General features: G+C 38.7%; 1 protein-coding gene across 3 annotated transcripts in view; it reads left to right on the top strand.

Annotated features, from left to right (window-relative positions):
- Positions 1-22,838, top strand: part of HPSE2 (heparanase 2 (inactive)) — a 659,857-nt gene that overhangs the window by 48,167 nt on the left and 588,852 nt on the right. For all 3 annotated transcript variants that reach the window (XM_043926546.1, XM_043926545.1, XM_043926548.1), the window contains exon 3: positions 18,110-18,271. In XM_043926546.1, the coding sequence (XP_043782481.1) occupies positions 18,110-18,271 (162 nt within the window). The remainder of the gene's footprint in view (positions 1-18,109; positions 18,272-22,838) is intronic.

Raw genomic sequence — 22,838 nt, 5'->3', positions numbered from 1 at the left:
CCTGTTTGTCTCCAGTAATATTTCTTGTCTTAAAAATAATTTTGTGTTGCACAGAAAAGGAAAGCATCAACAAAATGAAAAGTCAACTTACTAATAAACAGGACAAAATGTTTGCAAATATATTTCATAAGGGGTCAATATCCCAAATATATAAAGAACCCTTACAATTCTAGAACAACAGAAAACCCCCAAAATTCTCATTAAAAATGGGCAGATGATTTGAGGAGACATTTTCCAAGGAGGGCCTACAGGTGGCCACCAGGTACATGAAAAAATGCTCAACATCACTGCTACTGCTGCTGCTGCTGCTAAGTCACTTCAGTCGTGTTTGACTCTGTGCGACCCCATAGACGGCAGCCCACCAGGCTCCCCTGTCCCTGGGATTCTCCAGGCAAGAACACTGGAGTGGGTTGCCATTTCCTTCTCCAGCTCAACATCACTAGGGAAATGCAAATTGAAACCACAATGAAAGGTCATCTCATATCTGTTCGAATGGTTATAATAAAGAAAGAATAACACTGTTGATGAGGGTGTGAAGAAAAGGGAACCTCTGCACTTCAGTGGGAATGTAAATTGGTGCAGCCACTATGAAAAACAGTATGGAGTTTCCTCAGAAAATGAAAACTATAACTCTCATATGATCCAGCAATTGCACTTCTGGTTAGTTTTCCAAACAAAATGAAAATCCTAACTTGAAAGATATATGCACCCCCATGTTATTGCAACAGTATTTACAATAGTCAAGAGAGGGAACAACTTAAGTGTCCATCAATGGATGAATGGATAAAGAAATTGTGGTGTACATATACAATAGAATATTACTCAGCAATAAAAAGGAATGAAATCTTGCCATTTGTGACAACATGGATTGACCTTGAGGACATTAGGTTAAGTGAACTAAGTCAGATAAAGACAAATACTGTATGATCTCACTTATATATGGAATCTAAATTTTCAAAGAACAACCATACTTTTAGATGCAGAGAACAGATTGGTGGTTGCCAAAGCAGGATGTGGGCAAAATGAGTGAAGGAGGCACAAATTTCTAGTTATAAAATAAGCCACAAGGGTGTAATGTACAGCCTGGTTATTATGATTGATAATACTATATTGCATATTGGAAAGTTGCTAAGAGACCGAATCTTAAAAATTCTCTGGAGAAATGTCTGTTTAGTTCTATGGTGAAACAGATCACCAGCCCAGGTTGGATGCATGAGACAAGTGCTCGGGCCTGGTGCACTGGGAAGACCCAGAGGGATCGGGTAGAGAGGGAGGTGGGAGGGGGGATCGGAATGGGGAATACATGTAAATCCATGGCTGATTCATGTCAATGTATGACAAAAACCACTATAATATTGTAAAGTAATTAGCCTCCAACTAATAAAAATAAATGAAAAAAAAATTCTCATCATAGGAAAAATTTGTAACTGTGTATGGTGACAGATGCTACCCAGACTTACTGTGGTGATCATTTTACCATATGTACAAATTTATAATATCAGTTATATCTCAATAAAAATTCTGATTACCCAAAGCCTAAGAAAAATAAAACTTAAATAAGTTGACTTTCTCATTCCACCCTTAGAGAAGGTTGGCTAGAAAGACTTACCTATGTATTAGTGTGTGTGAAAGAAGGGGAAAAACACACTAGGGCAACCCAAAGTCAAAATCAATGACCTTTGTTAACTAGAGCTGTGGATTCTTTGACTAAAAGGAATGATGGAGGAACAAAGTTTAACAAGGAATTAGAAGATTTAAAGAATGAACAGAGGTGAACAATATAGTAACTGAAATGAAAAAATATACTAGAAGGAATCAATAGCAGAATAACTGAGGCAAAAGAATGAATAAGTGAACTAGAAGACAGAGTGGTGGAAATCCCTGCCACAGAACAGAGTAAAGAATGAAAAGAATCGAAGACAATCTCAGAGACCTCTGTGACAGTATTGAATGGACCAACATTTATAGGGGTTCCAGAAGGAGACCTGCTGCGTATTATAGGGCTTCTGGGTATTATAGGGCTTCCCTGATAGCTCAGTTGGTAAAGAATCCGCCTGCAATGTGGGAGACCTGGGTTCAATCGCTGGGTTGGGAAGATTCCCCTGGCGAAGGGAAACACTCCAGTATTCTGGCCTGGAGAATTCCATGGAATGTATAGTCCATGGGGTGGCAAAGAGTTGGACATGACTGAGCGGCTTTCACTTTCATTTTCAGAAGTAGAAAAGAGAGAGAAAGGGCTGAGAAGATATTTGAAGACATTGTAGCTGAAAACATCCCTAACATGATAAAGGAAACACTCAAGTCTAGGAAGCACAGAGAGTCCCATACAGGATGAACCCGAGGAGGAACATGCTGAGACACATATTAATCAAACTGACAGAAATGAAAGACAAAGAAAAATACTAAAAGCAGCAAATAACACACAAAAGAATCTCTATAAGGTTATCAGCTGATTTTTCAGCAGAAATTCTGCAAGCCGGAAGAGAGTGGCATGATCTATTTCAAGTGATGAAAGGGAAAATCTGCAATCAAGAATACTCTACCCAGCAAACATCTCATTCAGTTTCAATGGAGAAATCGAAAGCTATGGACAAGCAAAGTTAAGAGAATTCAGCACCACCAAACCAGCTTTATAACATATTTTTTTCCCCCTTTATTTATTTATTTTTTCAGTGGGTTTTGTCATACATTGATATGAATCAGCCATAGATTTACATGTATTCCCCATCCCGATCCCCCTTCCCACCTCCCTCTCCACCCGATTCCTCTGGGTCTTCCCAGTGCACCAGGCCCGAGCACTTGTCTCATGCATCCCACCTGGGCTGGTGATCTGTTTCACCATAGATAATATACATGCTGTTCTTTCGAAACAGCCCACCCTCACCTTCTCCCACAGAGTTCAAAAGTCTGTTCTGCACTTCTGTGTATAACATATTTTAAAGGGACTTCTCCAGAAAAGAAAGAGACCAGCAACTTAAAACAACCTTGTACGTATTTAGACTGCTGTATCAAAACCTCCTAGGAATAGCAAACCCCAAAACTACAATAGCTACACTAACTAAAAAGCAAAAACATCCCCAGTACAGCACTTAAGATGGTCATCAAACTGCAAGAGAACGAAAGAGGAAGGGAAGAAAAAAGACCTACAAAAACAAACCCAAGACAGTTAAGAAAATGGCCAATAGGAATATGCTGTTGTTGAGTCACTGAGTCCGCCTCTTTGCGGCCCCATAGACTGTAGCCTGCCAGGTTCCTCTGTCCATGGAATTTTCCACGCAAGAATACTGGAACGAGTTGCCATTTCCTACTCCAGGGAATCTTTTTGACTCAGGGATTGAACTCGCGTCTCTTGTGTCTCCTGCATTGGCAGGCGGATTCTTTACCCCTAAACACCACCCGAGAAGCCCTATGTAAACCATAGGTAATCAATTAAAATACAATTCATTGAGTGAGAAAAGCGATAATATTAGAAAATGCAGTCTTTTTTTTCTTTTGCTATTGAGGAATTAAAAACTCAGTTACTTTATTCCATAAGCTTGAGTCTTGCTGCAGAGTTTGTAGATCATCTCTCATTTTTTTTAAAAAACAAAATGCACAATATTAAAAACTGAACTAAATGAAGGTTTGGGGGGCTTTTGTATCTTAATGTGTATGCAATACCTACTTGAGTTTGTTTATGTTGGTATCTTGATTTTTGAGACCTGACTTAGAATCTGAAGCTGCTAAATTCAAATGTTAAAAAATATATAAAAACCAAGCAAGAATCTGTTCTCTTAAGCAGTGACTTTGTTCATCTTATGTTGCCGTATTAAGATACATATATTGTCTCTGCATAAGTGGGAAAGAGAAACCGAGATAGCAGTTTTCCTTGGAGTGTTTAGTATCTCCCCCCTCAAAAAAACTTGTAACAATTTAAAGGGAGAATAGGAATTCCCTGAGTCCAGTGGTTGAAAGTGAAAGGTGAAGTTAGTCGCACAGTCATGTCTGACTCTTTGCGATCCCATGGACTGTAGCCTGCCAGGCTCCTCTGTTCATGGAATTCTCCAGGCAAGAATACTGGAGTGGGTTGCCATTTCCTTCTCCCGGGGGATCTTCTCGACCCAGAGATTGAACCCAGGTCTCCTGCATTACAGGCAGATTCTTTACCAGCTGAGCAACTACAGTGGTTAGGACTCAGTGTTTTCACTTCATAGGCCCAGGTTTCATCTCTGGTTGGGGAACCAAGACCCTGCAAGCTTTGTGGCCAAAATAAGTAAACAGATAAATAAAAAGAAAAGAATAGCGTAAACTAAATATTCGTTGAACACATTCATTTATTTGCCTTATAAACATTGTTTCAATAAACTAGATCTGATTGGCTGGAGAAAATTTAAGTATCCTTATCATTGTTGTATTAAAGGGTATTTTCCTCACTGCAAAGCACAAATGAAAGTTTTTATACAATAATCTTAACAAATTTCATGAATATCATTCCGAAGTCCATCATCCAATAAGAGAAAAGAATTTTCTTTCTCAGTGTAGTACACATTTCACTCTGGGAGGAGTCAGCAATTTCTGGCTCCAAATACTAAGGCACATTTTGGCTTGCACCCCAAAAGCCATGTCATTCTTATACAACTTAATCATCGGCTACATAGAGAAAAGCAACACTGCAATTTTTCTGATTATTTTAATGAGGACCCCTGGCTCAATTATCTTTGAGCAAGTCAGTTATATTTCAATTCAGTCATTGAAATATAATTGACTAGCTCTTCTCTTACTTTCATAATAGACACTCCTACGTAGACCACATTTATTTAACTATAAGAAATGTCAGGAAGAATTGGAACTTTTCTGAGTGTCCCCATTAAAGCTGAAAATATGCCACCTTGTCTTTTACACGACCTGCAAACATTTTGCATTGGTCTCATTATGCAATACAATATGCAAATATTCCAGTCGCCCTTCTCACCAGACTGCAAGGCCGGGACAATATGCACACCAAAAATGTTTTGTTATATCTGTATCTTTTTCTTACAATTTAGTGTTATTTGCTCAATATTTTACAAAACAGGACATAGGAACAATAAGTATGTGTTACTGATTTTACTGATTTTTAGTAAGATTGCAGAGTAGGACTGATATCTTTCTTCTCAATAAATAATTTATTTTTATAAAAGTGCAAAATTTTCCTCCACAGACTTCCATAATCTAAGGATTAGATAGATGTCATTTGCAAAATAATATTTATGCTGAGAGGTTGAGCTTGCAAAATTAATTACTGTAATCTTTAAAACTACATGAATTATTATTTTGTGTTTTGTAACTTTTATAAACATATCAGTTAAAGCTTAAAGAAACAAAAACTATTTGATAATGTAGAACTCTAATGTGCACAAGATTTTGTGTGTGCCCTCCAAGGGTGGAGTCTTTGTTTCTGTCAGTCCCATGGAAGTCCTGCTGGCCTTCAAAGTCAGATTCCGTGGGAATTCCTCATCCCTTTGCTGAATCCTCATGCTGGGAAGCCTAACGTGGGATTCAGAACCTTTACAACACTGGGAGAACTTCTTTGGAATTGTTCTCCAATTTGTTGTTTATCCAACAAGTATGAGATTTGATTTAATTGTAATTGCACCCCTTCTACCATCTCACTGAATCAATCTCTCTGATAATGTAGAAATTATATATAAATATAAACATAGTAGTTAGTTCACCATAGAAATATCAATAATTTATAAACCTCTATAAAGGAAACTAAGCATCTTGCCATCAGAAATGTTTTTCTTAATGTGGGATATTCAGGATAGAGATGTCATTCATCAGATTAAGTAATAACTAATTAGTTCTATTTCAGTTAAGATAAACTTCTGCTAATTTTTAAAGTTTTTTAAAATTAATTTTTGTTGGAGTATAGTTGCTTTCCAATGTTGTGTTAGTTGCCGTACAGCAAAGTGAATCAGCTATATATTTATATGTATGTATCAGAGAAGGCCATGGCACCCCACTCCAGTACTCTTGCCTGAAACATCCCATGGACGGAGGAGCCTCGTAGGCCGCAGTCCATGGGGTCGCGAAGAGTCGGACACGACTGAGCGACTTCACTTTCACTTTTCACTTTCATGCATTGGAGAAGGAAATGGCAACCCACTCCAGTGTTCTTGCCTGGAGAATCCCAGGGACAGCAGAGCCTGATGGGCTGCCGTCTGTGGGGTCACACAGAGTCGGACACGACTGAAGCGACTTAGCAGCAGCAGCAGCAGCAGCAGCAGCATATATATATATATATATATATATATATATATATATATATACACACACACACACACATACATATATTCCTTCTGTTTTGGATTTTCTTCCCATTTGTGTCAACACAGAGTAGAGTTCTCTGTGCTGTACAATAGTTTCTCATTAGTTATCTATTTTATACATAGTATCAATAGTGTATATGTGTCAATCCCATTCTTGTAGTCCTTCCCAAGTGGAGAGGGAAACCCCTTGGTATCTATACATTTGTTCTCTATGTCTGTGTCTCTGTTTCTGCTTTGAAATAAGATCATCTATGCCATTTTTTCTAGATTCCATATATATGTATTAATATATTTATTTTTTCCTTTCTGACTTACTTCAGTCTGTATGAGTTTCTAGGTCCATCCGTGTCTCTGCAAATTACCCAGTTTCATTCCTTTTTATGACTGAGTAATATTCCATTATATGTATGTACCACATCTTTATCCATTCATCTGTGAATGCACATTTAGTTTGCTTTCATTTCCTGGCTCTTGTAAATAGTGCTTTAATGAACATTGAGGTACATTTGTCTCTTCACTGGTTATATGCCCAGTCAAAGGCATATATCTGGGATTGCTGGGTCAAATGGTAGTTCTACTTTTAGTTTTCTAAGGAGTTTCCATACTGTTCTCCATGGTGGTTGTTTCAATTTACATTCCCACCAACAGTGTCAGACGGTTCACTTTTTTGCCAGACCCTCACCAGCATTTGTAGTTTATGGATTTTTGATGATGGACATTGTACCAAGTGTGAGGTGATACCTCATTGTAGTTTTGATATGCATTTCTCTAATAATTACTGATGTGGAGCTTCTTTTTATGTGTTTGTTGGCCAAGTGTGTATCTTCTTTGGAGAAATGTTTATTTAATCTTATGCCCATTTTTTGATTGATTTTTTTTTAAAAAATATTGAGCTGTTTGTATGTTTTGGAGATTAATCCTTTGTCAGTTTCTTTGTTTGCAATTATTTTTTCCCAGCCCATAGGTCGTCTTTTCATTTTGTTTATGGTTTCCTTTGCTCTGCAAAAAGCTTTTAAGTTTAGTTAGGTCCCATTTGTTTATTTTTGTTTTTATTTTCTTTACAGAGTGTATCAAAAAGATCTTGCTGTGACTTATGCTAAGAATATTCTGCCTATGTTTTTCTCTAAGAGTTTTGTAGTGTTTGGCCTTAAATTTAGCTCTCAATCCATTTTGAGTTTATTTTTGTGTATGGTATTAGGGGGGCTTCCCAGGGGACTCAGTGGTAAAGGAGTAGGAAATGGCATCCCACTCCACTATTCTTGCCTGGAAAATTCCAGGGGCAGAGGAACCTGGCAGACTATAATCCATAGGGCCACAAAGGGTTAGACACAACTGAGCAACAGAACATGTACATATCTATAATATTAATTCTTTCCTACGCCTATGACCTTGTACATCCTTGATAAGTATCCTTGCTTTGTGTTTATCTAGTCTTTTATACAATTTTAAACAGATTAGGGTTGAATAAAGAGTCTACAGAAATTTTAATCAAGAAATTTTAATCAAGATGGTGAATTTAAGGAAGACCTTAAGTTCACCTCCCCTCATGGGCCTGCCAACATTACAGCTATTTACAGAGAGCCTACTGATGAGAAAGACAAGAATCTAACAGAAAAGACCTTCTACAACTAAAGATATAAAGAAGGAACCACAATAAGATGGGTAGGAAGGGTGGAGCTGTGCTATAGCAGAGACTCATACCCTTGGGTGGGTGACCCAAAAAGGGGAAGATAAATAAAATTGCAGAGTTTCTTCCCAGGGACTCATGGGTCTAAGTCCTACAGCAGGCTCCCCCACTGAGGGTCCTGTACTGGAAAGATGAACCCCTCAGAATGATTGACTTTGAAGGCCAGCAGGGCTTACTTTCAGGAGACCAAGAAGGCTGTGGGAGGTAGAAACTCCCCTCTTAAAGGGCATACAAAATATCCCACACCCTCTGGGAACTAGGCATGAAATAGTAGTTTGAAAGGAGCCTGGGTCAGAACTACTTCCTCATCTTGGAGAACCTCCTGTAGAGGCAGGAGGCAACTGGAGCTCAACCTGAGACCATAACACTGGCAGAAGCCATTTGGGGAGCTCATTATACCATGTGGACACTGATCCTGGCAAGCACCTATTTGGAATTCTTCCTCTAGCTTATTAGCACCCGGACCTGGTCTCACTTGCAGCCTATTGGTGCCAGTACTGAAATGCCTCAGGCCAAACAACTAGCTGGGCAAGGACACCAGCAGACAGGCTGCCTTAAGATCCCTGAAGCCCACAGCCACCCTGGGAGAAGGCCATGTCCTCCAGAGGGTTGAGTACTGGGCCGCACACACCTCATTGCAGGCACTAATCATGGGACACCCAGTGCCCTGTAGCCAGAGACCCTGGCCCATCAGTGGGCCAACATCAGCCCCAGGACAATTGCAGGCCTTCAGCCTGCATGGCATGACCCAGACAACCCGCCAGCAGGCTGGCATAAGCTTTGGGATACCTTGGCCCTGCAACCAGCCCCACCTACCAATGGGCCAACATCAACTCCATGACCTCCAGGGCCATGCTACGGGTATCTTGGACATGGCTCCATCTACCAGTGAGACAACATTAGCCACATAACTCCAACATCCTCATTCCTGCCCATCAGTGGGCCAACACCAGCTCTGGGACCCCTGGGCCCAGTAGCCAGAGACCTCAGAACCCAGCTCTGCCTGCCAGTAGACTGACTTTAGATCCAGGACCCAGCTTTAGCCACCAATGCATGAGCATCAGATCCAGGATTCCCCTGGCCCAAACTCCACTCACCAGTGTGTGGCCACCAGTCCTAGGACCACTGTAACCTTGCAGCCAGCTGTATAGGACCCAGCATGTCCATCAGCTGGTCACCTCCAGCTCCAAGACACCTGAGGCCCCTCTGCCAGCTGTCCTTGGATCTGGTCCCACTCACCAGCAGGCTGATACAAGTTTTGGGACGCCCTGGATCCCTCAGCCAGCTGCACTAGGAGCTGGCTGCTCACCAGTGGGCCAACACCAATACACTGCAGGCAGAGATCCTGGGACTCAGCTCTGCCCACCAGTAAGCCACCACTAACTCCTTGATCCCCTGTGCTCTGACTCCATCAACCAGCAGGCTGACACCAGCATGGGGATCCTCTGGGCCTCCTGCCTCACTCTCCTACCTCCACCCCCACAGCAGGCTAACACCACCTGTGAGATACCTTGGACTCCTCAGTCAGCCACTTCATGATCCAGCCTCACTTAGCAGGCCAACATGCGCTTTGAGACACCAGTTGTGTCTCAAATGTGCAGCCAGTTGTATCAGGAACCAGCCCCACCTACTGATAGGCTGACACTAGATCCAGGAACCCAGGTCCCACCAACTCCAGAACCTGACTCTGCCCACTAGTGAGCCAGCACTAGCCCCAGGACCCGTCATGACTCCACAGACAGCCACCTTGTGACCCAGCTCCTCAACCATCAGCCAGCAACCTCCACACAAGGCAGGGCCTGGTAATCAACTGAACCAAGGCCAGCCATGCCTATGAGACCACCCACAATAGTAGTCCTCCAAAACAGGAGGACCCATGCAACCCACATTGGGGGCCTGCCTAGAGCATATTGTTTGGTGACCATATGGAGAGGAGAGTATGCTGCTTGGATGCATAGTATGTCTCCTACAAAAGGTGCCTTCTCCAAGGTCTGGAAATGTAACCAACCTACCAGATGTATAGAAACAAAAACAGCAAATAAGGCAAAATGCAGCAACAGGAACAAGTTTCAAATGCAAGAACAAATAAAACCCCAGAAGAATTAAGTGTAGATAGGCAATCTACCCAATAAAGAGTTCAAGGTGTTGATTATAAAGATGATCAAAGAATTTGGGAGAAGAATAGATCAACAGTATGAGAAGTTAGAAATTTTAAACAAAGAGAAAATATAAAGATGAAGACCAAGCAGAGATGAAGATTATAATAACAGAGATAAAAAATACACTAAAAAGGAGACTTCCCTGGTGGCCCAGTGGTTAAGAATCCACCTGCCAATGCAGGGGGCACAGGTCTAATACCTGGTCTGAGAACTAAAATCCCACATGCCAGGGGCAACTATGCCCTTGTGCCATGATTGCTGAAGCCCATGCATTCCAGAGTCTGCATTCTGCAACTTCTGGGTGCATGCTGCAGCTACTGAAGCCCTCCTGCTCTGGAGGACATGCTCGGCAACAAGAGAAACCATCACAATGAGAAGCCCACACACCCTAACTAGAGAGTAGCCCCCATTCACTGCAACTAGAGAAAGCCTGTGCACCACAACAAAGACCCAGCAGCCAAAAATACACTAAAAAATATACTAGAAAAAATAAACTGTAATTTAAATGACACAGAGGAACAGATTAGTGAGCTGGAAGACAGAATAGTGGAAATCATTGAAGCTGAATAGAAAAGAAAAAATGAGGACTCTGTAAGAGACCTTTGAGACAACATCAGGTATATTAAGGAGAAGGCAATGGCACCCCACTCCAGTACTCTTGCCTGGAGAATCCCATGGACAGAGGAGCCTCGTAGGCTGCAGTCCATGGGGTGACTAAGAGTCAGACACGACTGAGCGACTTCACTTTCACTTTTCACTTTCATGCATTGGAGAAGGAAATGGCAACCCACTCCAGTGTTCTTGCCTGGAGAATCCCAGGGACAGCAGAGCCTGATGGGCTGCCGTCTGTGGGGTCACACAGAGTCGGACACGACTGAAGCGACTTAGTAGCAGGTATATTAACATTCGCATTGTAGGGGTCCCAGAAGGAGAAGAGAGAGAGAAAATGGCAGAGAGCATATTTGAAGACATAAGAGTGGAAAACTTCCCTAAACTGGGAATAGAAACACATCCAGGTCCGGGAACCACAGAAAATTCCAAACAGGATCAATCCAAAAGGCCCACACCAAGTTACATTGTAACTAAAGTGGCAAAAATTAAAGATAAATAAAGAATATTAAAAGCAAGAAGGGAAAAAGGAACGAGTTACCTATAAAAGAACTCCCATAAGCCTGTCAGCTGACTTTTCAGTAGAAACTCTGTAGGTCAGAAGGGAGTGGCATGATATTTAAAACTATGAGAGAGGAAAACCTACAACTAAGAGTATTCTACCTGGCAAGGGTTTCATTCATATTTGGAGAGATAAAAAATTTTGCAGTCAAGGAGAACCTAAGAGAGTTCAGCACCACAAAATCATCTTTACAAAAATGTTAAAAAGCCTTTTCTAAATGGAAAAGAAATGGTCATAACTAGAAATGTGAAAACTATGAAAAGAAAAAGCTCTCTGGAAACGCAAATACACAGTAAGGGTAGTAAGTCAATGACATACAAAGCAAGTGGGAATGTTAAAGCACAAAAGTAGTACAAAATCATCCATATCCACTTTCAGTAGTTAAGGGAAAAACACAAACATGTGGAAAGACATGCTACTGGACAACTAATGTATCAGTGAAGAAATCAAAGAAGAAATAAAAAATATCTGTAGACAAGTGAAAATGAAAACACAATGATCCAAAATTAATGGGATATAGCAAAAGTAGTTCTAAGAAGGAAGTTTATAGTGACTTATGCTTCACCTCAGGAAAGAAGAAAAATATCAAAGAAACAAACTAACCTTACACCTAAAGGAACTAGAAAAAGAACAAACAAAACCCAAATTTGGCAGAAGGAAAGCAGTCATAATGATCAGAGCTGAAATAAATGAAATAGAGACTAACAGAAAATAGGGAAATCAGTGGAACTAAGAGCTGGTTCTTGGAAAAGATAAACAAAATTGATAAACTTTTAAATAGACTCATCAAAAAAAAAAAAAAAAAGAGCGAGAGAGAAGGCCACAGTCAGTAAAACCAGAAATAAAAAAGAATTTACAGCTGACAGCGCAGAAATACAGAGGGTCATAAGAGATTGCTATACACCAATAAAATGTGCACCCTAGAAAAAAATGGACAAATTTTTGGAAATATATAACCTCCCAACCAAATCAGGAAGAAAGTACAAATAGACTAATTAACAGTAACGAAATTGAATCAGTAGTAAAAATTCAAGACCAGCTGGCTTCATAGTTGAATTCTACCAAACATTAATACCTATCCTTCTGAAACTACTCAAAAAAATTTCAGAAAAAGGAACACTTCTGAACTTATTCTGTGAGGTCAGCATCACCCTGATACCAAAACCAGACAGAAAAAATCACAAAAAAAGAAAATTGCATGTTACCTGTATGAACAGAGATGTAAAAATTCTCAACAAAATATAAGCTAACTGAATTCAACAATGCATTAAAGGATCATACACAACGATCAAGTGGAATTTATCCTAGTAATGCAAAGATTTTTCAGTGCTCGCAAATCAATCAGTGTGATATATCACATTAACAGATTGAAGAATAAAGCCACGTGGTCATCTCAGTAGATGTTGAAAATGCTTTTGATAAAGTTCAACATCCAATTATGATAAAACAATCTCAGGAAAGTGGGCATAGAGGAAACGTACCTCAATATAGTAAAGGCCATTTATGATAAATGTACAGCTATTAATAACATCATGTTCAAAGCTGAGTGCATTTCCTCTAAGATGAGGAACAAGACAAGGATGTTTGTTTACTCTCATCACTTCTATTCAACATAGTTTTGAAAGTCCTGGCCACAGAAATCAGAGAAGGAAAAGAAATAAAGGGAATCCAAATTGGAAAGGAAGAAGTAAAACTGTCACTGTTTGCAGATGACATGATGCTGTACATAGAAAATCCTAAAAATGCCACCAGAAGACTAATATAGCTCATCAATGAATTTGGTAATGCTGCAGGATACAAAATTAGCATACATCTATTTGTTGCATCTCTATACAGCAACAAACTATCTGAAAGAGAAACTAAAGAATCCCATTTACACTCACATCAAAGAGAATAAAATATCTAGGAAGAAACCTACCTAAGACTTGTACTAAGAAAACTTTTAAGATACTGGTGTAAAAAATTGAATATAACACAAACAGATGAAAAGATACTCCTTGTTCATGGATTGGAAGAATCAATATTGTTAAAATGGTCATACTACCCCAGGCAGTCTGTAGATTCAATACAATCCCTATCAAAATACCGATGGCATTTTTTCCCTCAGAACTAGAACATTTAATTTTAAAATTTGTATGCAAGCACAAAGGACCTTGAATAGCCAAAACAATCTTGAGAAAGAGGAACAGATCCTGAGGTGTTATGCTCCCTGACTTCAGATTGTACTACAAAGCTACAGTGATCAAAACCGAATGGTACTGGCACAAAAACAGACATAGATCAATGAAACAGAAGGGAGAGTCCAGAAATAAACCCACATGTTTATGGTCAATTAATCTATGACAGAAGAAATAAGAATGTGCAATGGGGAAAAACAATCTCTTCAGTAAGTGGTGCTGGGAAAATTGGATAGCTGCATGTAAATAAATTGAACTGGACTACTTTCTCACAGAAAAGTAAGTTCAAAGTGATTTAAAGACCTAAATGTAAGAACAGAAACCATAAAGCTCATATAAGAAAACCTAGGCATAACACTATATGACATAAATGATGGAAATTTTTTTTGGATCTGTCTCTTAAGATAAAGACAAATGAAAGCAAAAATAAACAAATGGACTTCAAAGCTTTTGCACGGCCAAGGAAACCATTGCCAAAATGAAGACAGTCTACTGAATGGGGAAGAATATTTGTAAATCATATGACTGATTGGGAGTTGGTCACTGTTGTGATCTATCTATCTATCTTATCTTTATCCTTTCATCTGTTGATGGGTCAGTGGAATATTATTCAGCCATAAGAAGATGAAATCTTGCCATTTGCAATAATGTGGATGGACCTGGAGGGTATTATGCTTGGTGAAATAAATCTGAGAAAGACAAATACTGTATGTTATCACTTACATATGGGATAATCTAAAAAATGAAACAAAAGAATGAATATGGCAAAACAGAAAAGACAGATATAGAGAACAAATTAGTGGTTACCAGCAGGTAGAGGGAAGGAAGGAGGGGCAAAATAGGGGCAAGAGATCAAGAAGTACAAACTACCATGTATAAAATAAATACCCCGCAAGGATATATTGCACACCACAGGGAATATAGCCAATATTTTATAATAACTTTAAATAACTATTAATATAAAAATACTGAATCATGAACTTGTATACCTGAGATTAATATAATATTATGAATCAACTGTATCTCAAAAAAAAAGTCTATATTGCAAATATATGTTTTCCACAAACATTGTTGAAATGTACTTTTTAAAAGTTTAGGATGTAGAAAAAAAAAAGTTTAGGATGTATGTTAGGCTGTGCCCATTGTTTTCTTACTATTCTTTTTTTTTTTTTTCTTACTATTCTTTTTTTTTTTTTTTTTTTCTTACTATTCTTAATGTTAAGGTAATTTGTTCATTTTATTTCAAGTTTCTGGATTAAATGACGTTGATATCAGTTATTGCTTCTTCTGCCTTCTGAACAAAACATTTGTTAGATAGGAAATAGTTTAGTAGATATTCTGTTCTTTGAATCAGATTTCTATCAGAAGATGTCAGGATAATTGAAACCCCTCTTTCTTCATTATAGTGTATTTTGGTACAAGTTTTGTAATGTTTTTTGGGAAAGTATCATCCATGTTTCTTTTCTGGATAGATCAGCTGTAGTATGCTACTGCATAGTATAAGAAGGTACTATTAAGTTCATTAGTTTCTATATAGGAGTAACTTCTGGAACAATCAGTGAATTTGGCTTTGAAAATTTTGGGATTTGGGACTCACCATGGTTTGTGAACTTGAGTAAGTCACTTAAGCTTTGTGGACCTCGGTTTTTCCATACATAAATTAGGGATAATAATGTTACTCATTATCATTTAGGATTACAGAACAGATTATTGTTGTTCAGTTGCTAAGCTGTCTCAGACTGTTTGTGACCCCATGGACTGCAGCATGCCAGGCCTCCCTGTCCTTCACTACCTCCCAGAGTTTGCTCAAACTTATGTCCATTGAGTCGGTGATGCCATCCAACCATCTCATCCCCTGCTGCCCGCTTCTCCTTTTATCTTCAATCTTTCCCAGCATTGAGTCTTTTCGAGTGAGTCAGTTCTTCGCATCAAGTGGCCACAATATTGGAACGTCAGCTTCAGCATCAGTGAATGATTATTCTAATGAATATTCATGACTGATTTCCTTTAGGATTGACTGGTATGATCTCCTTGTTGTCCAAGGGACGCTCAAGAGTCTTTTTCAGCACCACAGTTCAAAATACCAGTTCTTCGGTGCTCAGCTTTCCTTACAGTACAACATTGAATCCTCACATCCATTACATGACTACTGGAAAAACCATCGCTTGACTATACAGATCTTGGTCAGCAAAGTGATGTCTCTGCTTTTTAATATTCTATCTAAGTTTGTCATATCTTTTCTTCAAAGGAGAAAACATCTTTTAACTTTATGGCTGCAGGTACCATCTGCAGTGATTTTAGAGCCCAAGAAATAAAATCTGCCACTATTTCCATTTTTTCTCCATCTATTTGCGATGAAGTGATGGGACTGGATGCTGTAATCTTAGTTTTTTGAATGTTGAGTTTTAAGCCAGCTTTTTCACTCTCCTCTTTCACCTTCATCAAGAGGCTCTTTAGTTCTTCTTCACTTTCTGCCATAAGGGTGGTGTCATATACACATCTGAGGTTATTGATATTTTCCCCAGCAATCTTGATTCCAGCTTGTGCTTCATCCAGCCTGGCATTTTGCATGATATACTCTGCATATAAGTTAAATAAGCAGGGTGACAATATACAGCCTTGACATACTTTTGCCAGTTTTGAATCATTCCATTGTTCCATGTCTGGTTTCAACTGTTGTTTCTTGACCTGTATATAGGTTTCTCAGGAGGCAAGTAAGGTGGTCACAACAAGAGAAGTCACTGCATGAAAAGCAATGAGAAGCCTGTGCACCACAACAAAATAGATTAGGATTTAAAAAATAGCTTACTGTTAATGGTTTTGGCTTCCCTGGTGGCTCAGATGGTAAAGAATCTGCATGCAGTGCAGGGAACCTGGGTTGGGAAGATCCCCTGGAGAAGGGCATGACAACCCACTCCAGTATTCTTGCCTGGAGAGTCCCCATGGACAAAGGAGCCAGAGGGCTACATTCCATGGGGTCACAAAGGGTCAGACACAACTGAGCGACTGAGCACACATTAATGGTTTATACAAATAGTGCCTTTATGTTACACGACAAGAAAGAAAATATAGGCTCTTGAGCACAAATATGACAGCTCAGTAATGATCTTAGGGGCATAAGCTCATCTCATCGTCCTGTTCACCATCTTTAGCGTGTAAGAGTTGTGCCCTTGTGCTTTTTGAGTCATTGCCACAAAACGGCTGCTATAACTTTGGGCCTTTTGTTATATTTCAGGCATAAAGAATAGAAAGGACTAAAACGCTCAAGGAAAAAACTGTTTTTTCTTAGTGAGGTTCTCTCTTTTAATTTGGCCAGGGAACCCCCTAGGGATATATGCCTGCAGTGCATTGGCATGGCTATGTATGTTACATGGCTACTCATGACTTTCAAGGAAAGCTGGGGAATTGTATATTTTGGCTCTTCAGTCTCTATGGTAGAGGAAGGCAAAGGTGAATGTACTGTGTTTACAATATAGGTCGGCTAGTCAACAATGTTTGCTTTCATCAGTGGTTCAAAGGATTTAATAATGCACTGTATTTTAAAAATTTTATAGTGTAATTTAAATAAATGGTATTTATTATTCCTCTTACCTTCGTTTAATGATCTTGTAAACTAGAGTGTATTCTTGATTTTATTTTAATTTTGTATTCAAGGCTCAGAATACCTTCAAGATTAGTTACTTACTTGATTGTTAAATGAGTTCATCTTATTGCCTACATCGTAGAAATTAATATAAATATGTTTATGTATAAATATTGCATTATTTCCAACCAGCTTCTGTGTTTTTATCTAAAGTGAGTGAGTGCTATTCTCACATTTGGGTAATCTTTGTGAACCATACATCCTAATGCTCAATTGTCGTTGGTTTGTTTTTATATCTGAGCTTCTCTTCTAGGGCTCTTTTGATATGTTTGAAAATCTTTTGCACAGAATGATGGCCCACCATTCATGTCTCCTGCCTTGTTTTCTCTTAGGTGTCAATGATATCGCTTAAAGAGCCAAATCTTTCCTATTGGTACTATTGACGTGAACATTAGTTTTTCTTTTCCAAAGCCATAGGTGTCAACAGTGTTTTGTTTGTTTTTTTTAATTTTTAACATTTTCTCCCTAAAATCCTTCAGTTTGTTTGTTATGTAAAACTTGAAGGTTTCTAGAGTTGCCTTTCAGATTGCTGCATGACAATAACCTTCATAGTCACTGGTATTCAGGCAAGATTTTATTATTTTTCCCCATGGTAAAAGATGTAAAGAAAAAGGCCCTAGTTTCAAATAATGAAGTCATTCTTCATTAAAAAAAAAAAAAATTGCCCCAGGGGGTAAATAATTCCTGGAGGTGAGCTGAGAAGGGGAACCAAGGAGTGAGAATCTTAAATAAGCTCAGAGAAAACTAAGAAACAGAAATCTCCAAAGATTTTGGAGATGACCAGAGAAATTTTTAGGATGCATTGTGAAGTGGGAGACGCTTCAGGTTTATTATTTCTGTATCTTTTCATTTTGATGAAAATGTAGTAGTTTACAAATTCTGTCATATTGGGTGAAATAGGACTTTGTGTATATAGTTTCTGTTTTTTTTTGTTTGTTTGTTTTTGCTGCCTGCCTTCCTTCTTTTTTTTTTTTTTTTTTAGACATTGTTCGAAGTGATGTTGCCTTGGATAAACAGAAAGGCTGCAAGATTGCCCAGCACCCTGATGTTATGCTGGAGCTCCAACGGGAGAAGGCAGCTCAGATGCATCTGGTTCTTCTAAAGGAGCAATTCTCTAATACTTACAGTAATCTTATATTAACAGGTAAGGGTATTGGGGTCGGCTGGAATCTTAGGGCACTGTAGATTGATGGTCTCCACTGGTTAGCAGCTTGTTGCTTGGGAGACACAAAAGTGGGATTCAGATGATGTGTCTGTCTCTTTCCACATATCCTTTTTAAAATCATGATGAGTATTCATATAAAATATTTATTATATTTTGCAGATGTATTTTGACTTGAGGTTATGGGTGGTTTGGCATGTGTGTTCTCAAAAGAAGGACCAATGGAAACCTAATGAAGCCTTGTAAAAATATGACTTTTTAGATGTGTGCCAATAGATTTGAGAGAATTACTAAATTTGGTGTCTAAGAAGCAGCTATTTTCCTCTTTCTGTGTATGCCCTTTCTGTGAACCCAGTGAATATAAAGATGAAATGTAAAAGAGATAATGATCCACAGGCAGAGCTGAGAATGTTCTATTTTGGGAAGAGTTTGAAACTATCTAGGGAATTTGATTTTCTTTTTAAGAGCAAAGAGGCTATGAGACTGAGCCATATTCACTTACATCCTTGGTTCTAGGAGGGAAGTGAATATGTGTGAAAGTTTAAAGGAGAAACAACTTTTTGCGGGGCTGCTGCAGTAAAGAGCATGTGAATTGCATGTTTTTGTCAAACTTTGGAAAAAATTCTAATAGCACACTCTAGTGTGAGAATCATGAAGGACTTCTGATGAACTGAGAACAGCAGTCTGAGTTACCTCCATTTTCCTAACGGTACGCAAGGCAGATCTGCATATTGATTCAGATAAACTTTAATAAATCAAAGTGTATGTTTTTTTCTTGTTTATGAATATTAAAAATAAAAAGATGCAATGTCTGATGGGCAATGAACATCTCACACTTACTTTTGTAAGTTCCAAGTTAGGAAAATTTAAAAATTTTTTACAAACTTGCGGCATTTCACCAGGAATTACTGAGTGGCAACCAAGTTGTTTTGCTTTTGAAAAAGCACAAGTCTCTACTAACTTTCCATCTTGTAACTGGTGAAAAACCCAACAACATAAGATGAAAGCCAGATTTAAATGTGACTTTAGAGAGCAGAGAAGAGGATTATGGATTTCATAAGTATAGGCCCTATTTTTTGTTCTTGGATAGGTCATTAAGGAGGGAAAACTTTAAAGTGATTTATGGCTAATAAATCCTAAATTGGTTAGTAAAACTATGTTTAAGTTTAGATGTTTGGAAAGAACATATTTTTCTCCAAATTTCTTTAGTCTACCTCAGATGTACAAATGTACATGTGTATAGTATTTTCCAATTCAGTTATTCGAACATTTTAAAGCATACATTAGAGAGGTCAAATCCTATGTTCTTTAATGTGGCATAGAAAGAGCTTAGGGTAATTCTAATCCTAAACTGTGCATCCAGAGTGTGACTTGAAGGCATATTATCTTTGAAAACACAAATGCTCTATTGAGTTCAATGGAATCTTTTCTAATTCTCAGTAACATAATCCCTTTGGATGTTTATTCACAGTTCAAACTGTTGGAATCAACATTGTCAACTTTTACCCTGACAACTTGCTTACTTTCTACTAAACAAACTTACCCTAGAGAAGAGCCTCTTTCCTGCTCTCACTTCTCCCAAGCTGCTTCAAAGAGCCCTCAGGCATTTTCCACATTTTTCACCCAAATGCCTGTGCAGAGGTGGTACCTTGCTGCAGACAGAGCATTTGGTGTGCCCTGGTTTGTTTACATGAAAGTTCGAAAGGTTTTGGTTCCAGGTGTTGGGAAGAGATGGAGTCATTTCGTTTTAGCACCAGTGGTAAAACTATTTTAATATCTTTTAACTAACTCTTTGATTTTACACAGTGTGGTTTTCTAATTGTTATGAAGTTTAATCCTTGATTTCTTGTATAAATTTTGAGAACATGGTCTCCAGACAGCTAAACATAATATTTAAACATAACTAAACTAACTTTTGTAAATATTTCCCTTTTCGGTGATGAATGTATATTGGTAAGGAGGGTGAGGTTGAAGGGGCAGAAACCTCTCAAATGAAGTGACTTTCTTTACCAACATGTTCAGAATACCTACCCTAGGATTTCTGCTTGGTGATGTTTCACTTATTTTGTATAACTGTGGCATAATGTTTGAAATATCTCTGATAAAAGTTTGTGGGAACAGGATGAGGAAACTGGGCCTCCAAAATCTCAGAAATGGATCACTCAACTTCTCTCCCCAACTATTTACAGAATTTCATGTATATGGGTAGCAGTGTATCATAATTGTTTCCTGCTAGTGGCAGTTATTGGTATAGTCTTTATTTTTAAATTGGACAACTAAGATAACAGTAGAGGAAAAAATTAATAAAGTGATTCAAATGTCAGTATAGTAAGAAATTAATAAAGTGATGGAAATGACAGCTGCTTAAAAGCATACTAAAAATGATGGCTGTTGCCCCTACCTCACAAATAAGCCCTCATTCTTAGGTATTCCATCTTAGTTGATGATACTGTCAGCATTGAGATTAGAGGTATGCCTTCATATTCTGCATTCTAGCTCATGATCTCTCTTAAACAGCCACCCCTCAGATGATGGCAAATGATATTCTAGCTCTGAGGATCTTCTAAACAACCTATGGTCCTAGTGACAACTCAGTCAATAGAAACAAGTAGTCCTCATTATATTTTTTAAAAAATGGATTGTATTTTTGCCTGATACTGCTGCTGCTAAGTCGCTTTAGTTGTGTTTGACTCTGTGCGACCCCATAGACGGCAGTCCACCAGGCTCCCTGGTCCTTGGGATTCTCCAGGCAAGAACACTGGAGTGGGTTGCCACTTCCTTCTCCAATGCATGAAAGTGAAAAGTGAAAGTTAAGTTGTTCAATCACGTCTGACTCTTAGCGACCCCATGGACTGCAGCCTACCAGGCTCTTCCGTCCATGGGATTTTCCAGGCAAGAGTACTGGAGTGGGGTGCCACTGCCTTCTCCTTGCCTGATACTAAACATGTCTTAGTATCTTCCTGTGAATGATTTACATGGTATTGGAAATAATGTTAGCCTTACCTAATCTAGAGGGTTTTTGAAGTAAACTCTAAGGTTGTATGAAGGTGATGGAGGAATTCGAGGAGAATTTCAGTGATAGAACTGTTTTAAATATGCTGTATTCTTTCACACTAACTCTCCAACACATGTGTGTAATCTTGTCCTGTATTATCCTGTAACTTGTTGAATCTGAGAGTGTTAAATATCACTGTGCATGTTACTCAAGGAGTGATAAATGAAAGTGAAAGTTTGGTAGGTGACTTTAAGAAAAAGAGTAGGAATCATAACTTCTGTATCTTTGTGCTTTCATGATTCTTAATGTGATAATTTTCAGTGTTTGTTGAAAATGTTCTACTGTAAACACAATGAATAAATTCACTCAAAGACTACTTCTTAAGGGTTGATTTGGATGTCTGTTAGGTTTGAGTAGGTTCACGTATATTATTTGTCTCCCTTCCCTTGGTAAGCCCCTCTCTTTTAAGGTATAAAAAAAAATTGAACTTTTGTGGCAGATGCCTGTACTATAATCAAATGAAAAGAGAAAATAAAAAGTTAAAAGCCAGCCTTAAGGGGCAATATACTTTCTAGGATTTTTGTTTAGAACATAAACTCCCAGAAGGCAAGGAATATCATATTTGTGCAAATATGCATATTGTGCTGCATTCTGCATGGTGAATAGAACATAGTGAATGATCCTGAAATGAAGTCAACTTTTGAAAAATTTATGTTGTAAAGTCATCTAGTCAACTCTCATTTCCAGGTGGCCTGAAATATGTAGCCCTTATAAATGGATGGCATTCATCAAGATGCTTTCCAAAATTCTTTTTTGAGGACCCTTGTCATGTTGTTGTCTGGTACTTTAGGTTTTGTACTTCTTTCAGTAATTAGATTTCAAAGTACACTGGAATTCCTATGGTTAGCTTTACTGTATTACTGTGAGAAATGAATTGAGCAAAAGAAGCTCATACTTCCGTGTTATGGTCAATCTTTCTAACTTCAGCTGAGCAAAGGGCTCAAATAAGTGGAATGAAAATTGTTCTCTCAGTTTTCAAAATATAGAATCCAGATCTGTTTAATTATTTGCATTATATAGTATAGTATTGAGGGCTTCCCAGGTGGTGCCAGTGGTAAAGAACCTACTTGCCAGTGCAGGAGATGTGAAATGTGGGTTCAGTCCCTGGTGGAAGAGCCCTTGGAGGAGGACAGAGCAACCCACTTCAGTATTCTTGCCTGGAGAATCCCATGGATAGAGAAACTTGGCAGGCTACAGTCCATAGAATCTCAAAGAGTAGGACATGACTGAAGAGGCTGAGCACACATGCAAGCATGAATATTTCATAGTTGTTTAATTGATCTTCTATTGCTAGGCATCAGTTCAGTTCAGTCGCTGAGTCATGTCCGACTCTTTGTGATCCCATGAATCCCAGCACGCCAGGCCTCCCTGTCCATCACCAACTCCTGGAATTTACCCAGAGCCATGTCCATCGAGTCAGTGATGTGATCCAGCCATCTCATCCTCTGTCGTCCCCTTCTCCTCCTGCCCTCAACCTCCCAGCATCAGGGTCTT

This window comes from Cervus elaphus, chromosome 15 (genome assembly GCF_910594005.1).
Source record: "Cervus elaphus chromosome 15, mCerEla1.1, whole genome shotgun sequence".
NCBI lineage: Eukaryota > Metazoa > Chordata > Mammalia > Artiodactyla > Cervidae > Cervus > Cervus elaphus.
The sequence above is the reverse complement of the archived record's forward strand: the minus strand, read 5'-3'. Positions and strand labels throughout refer to the sequence as shown.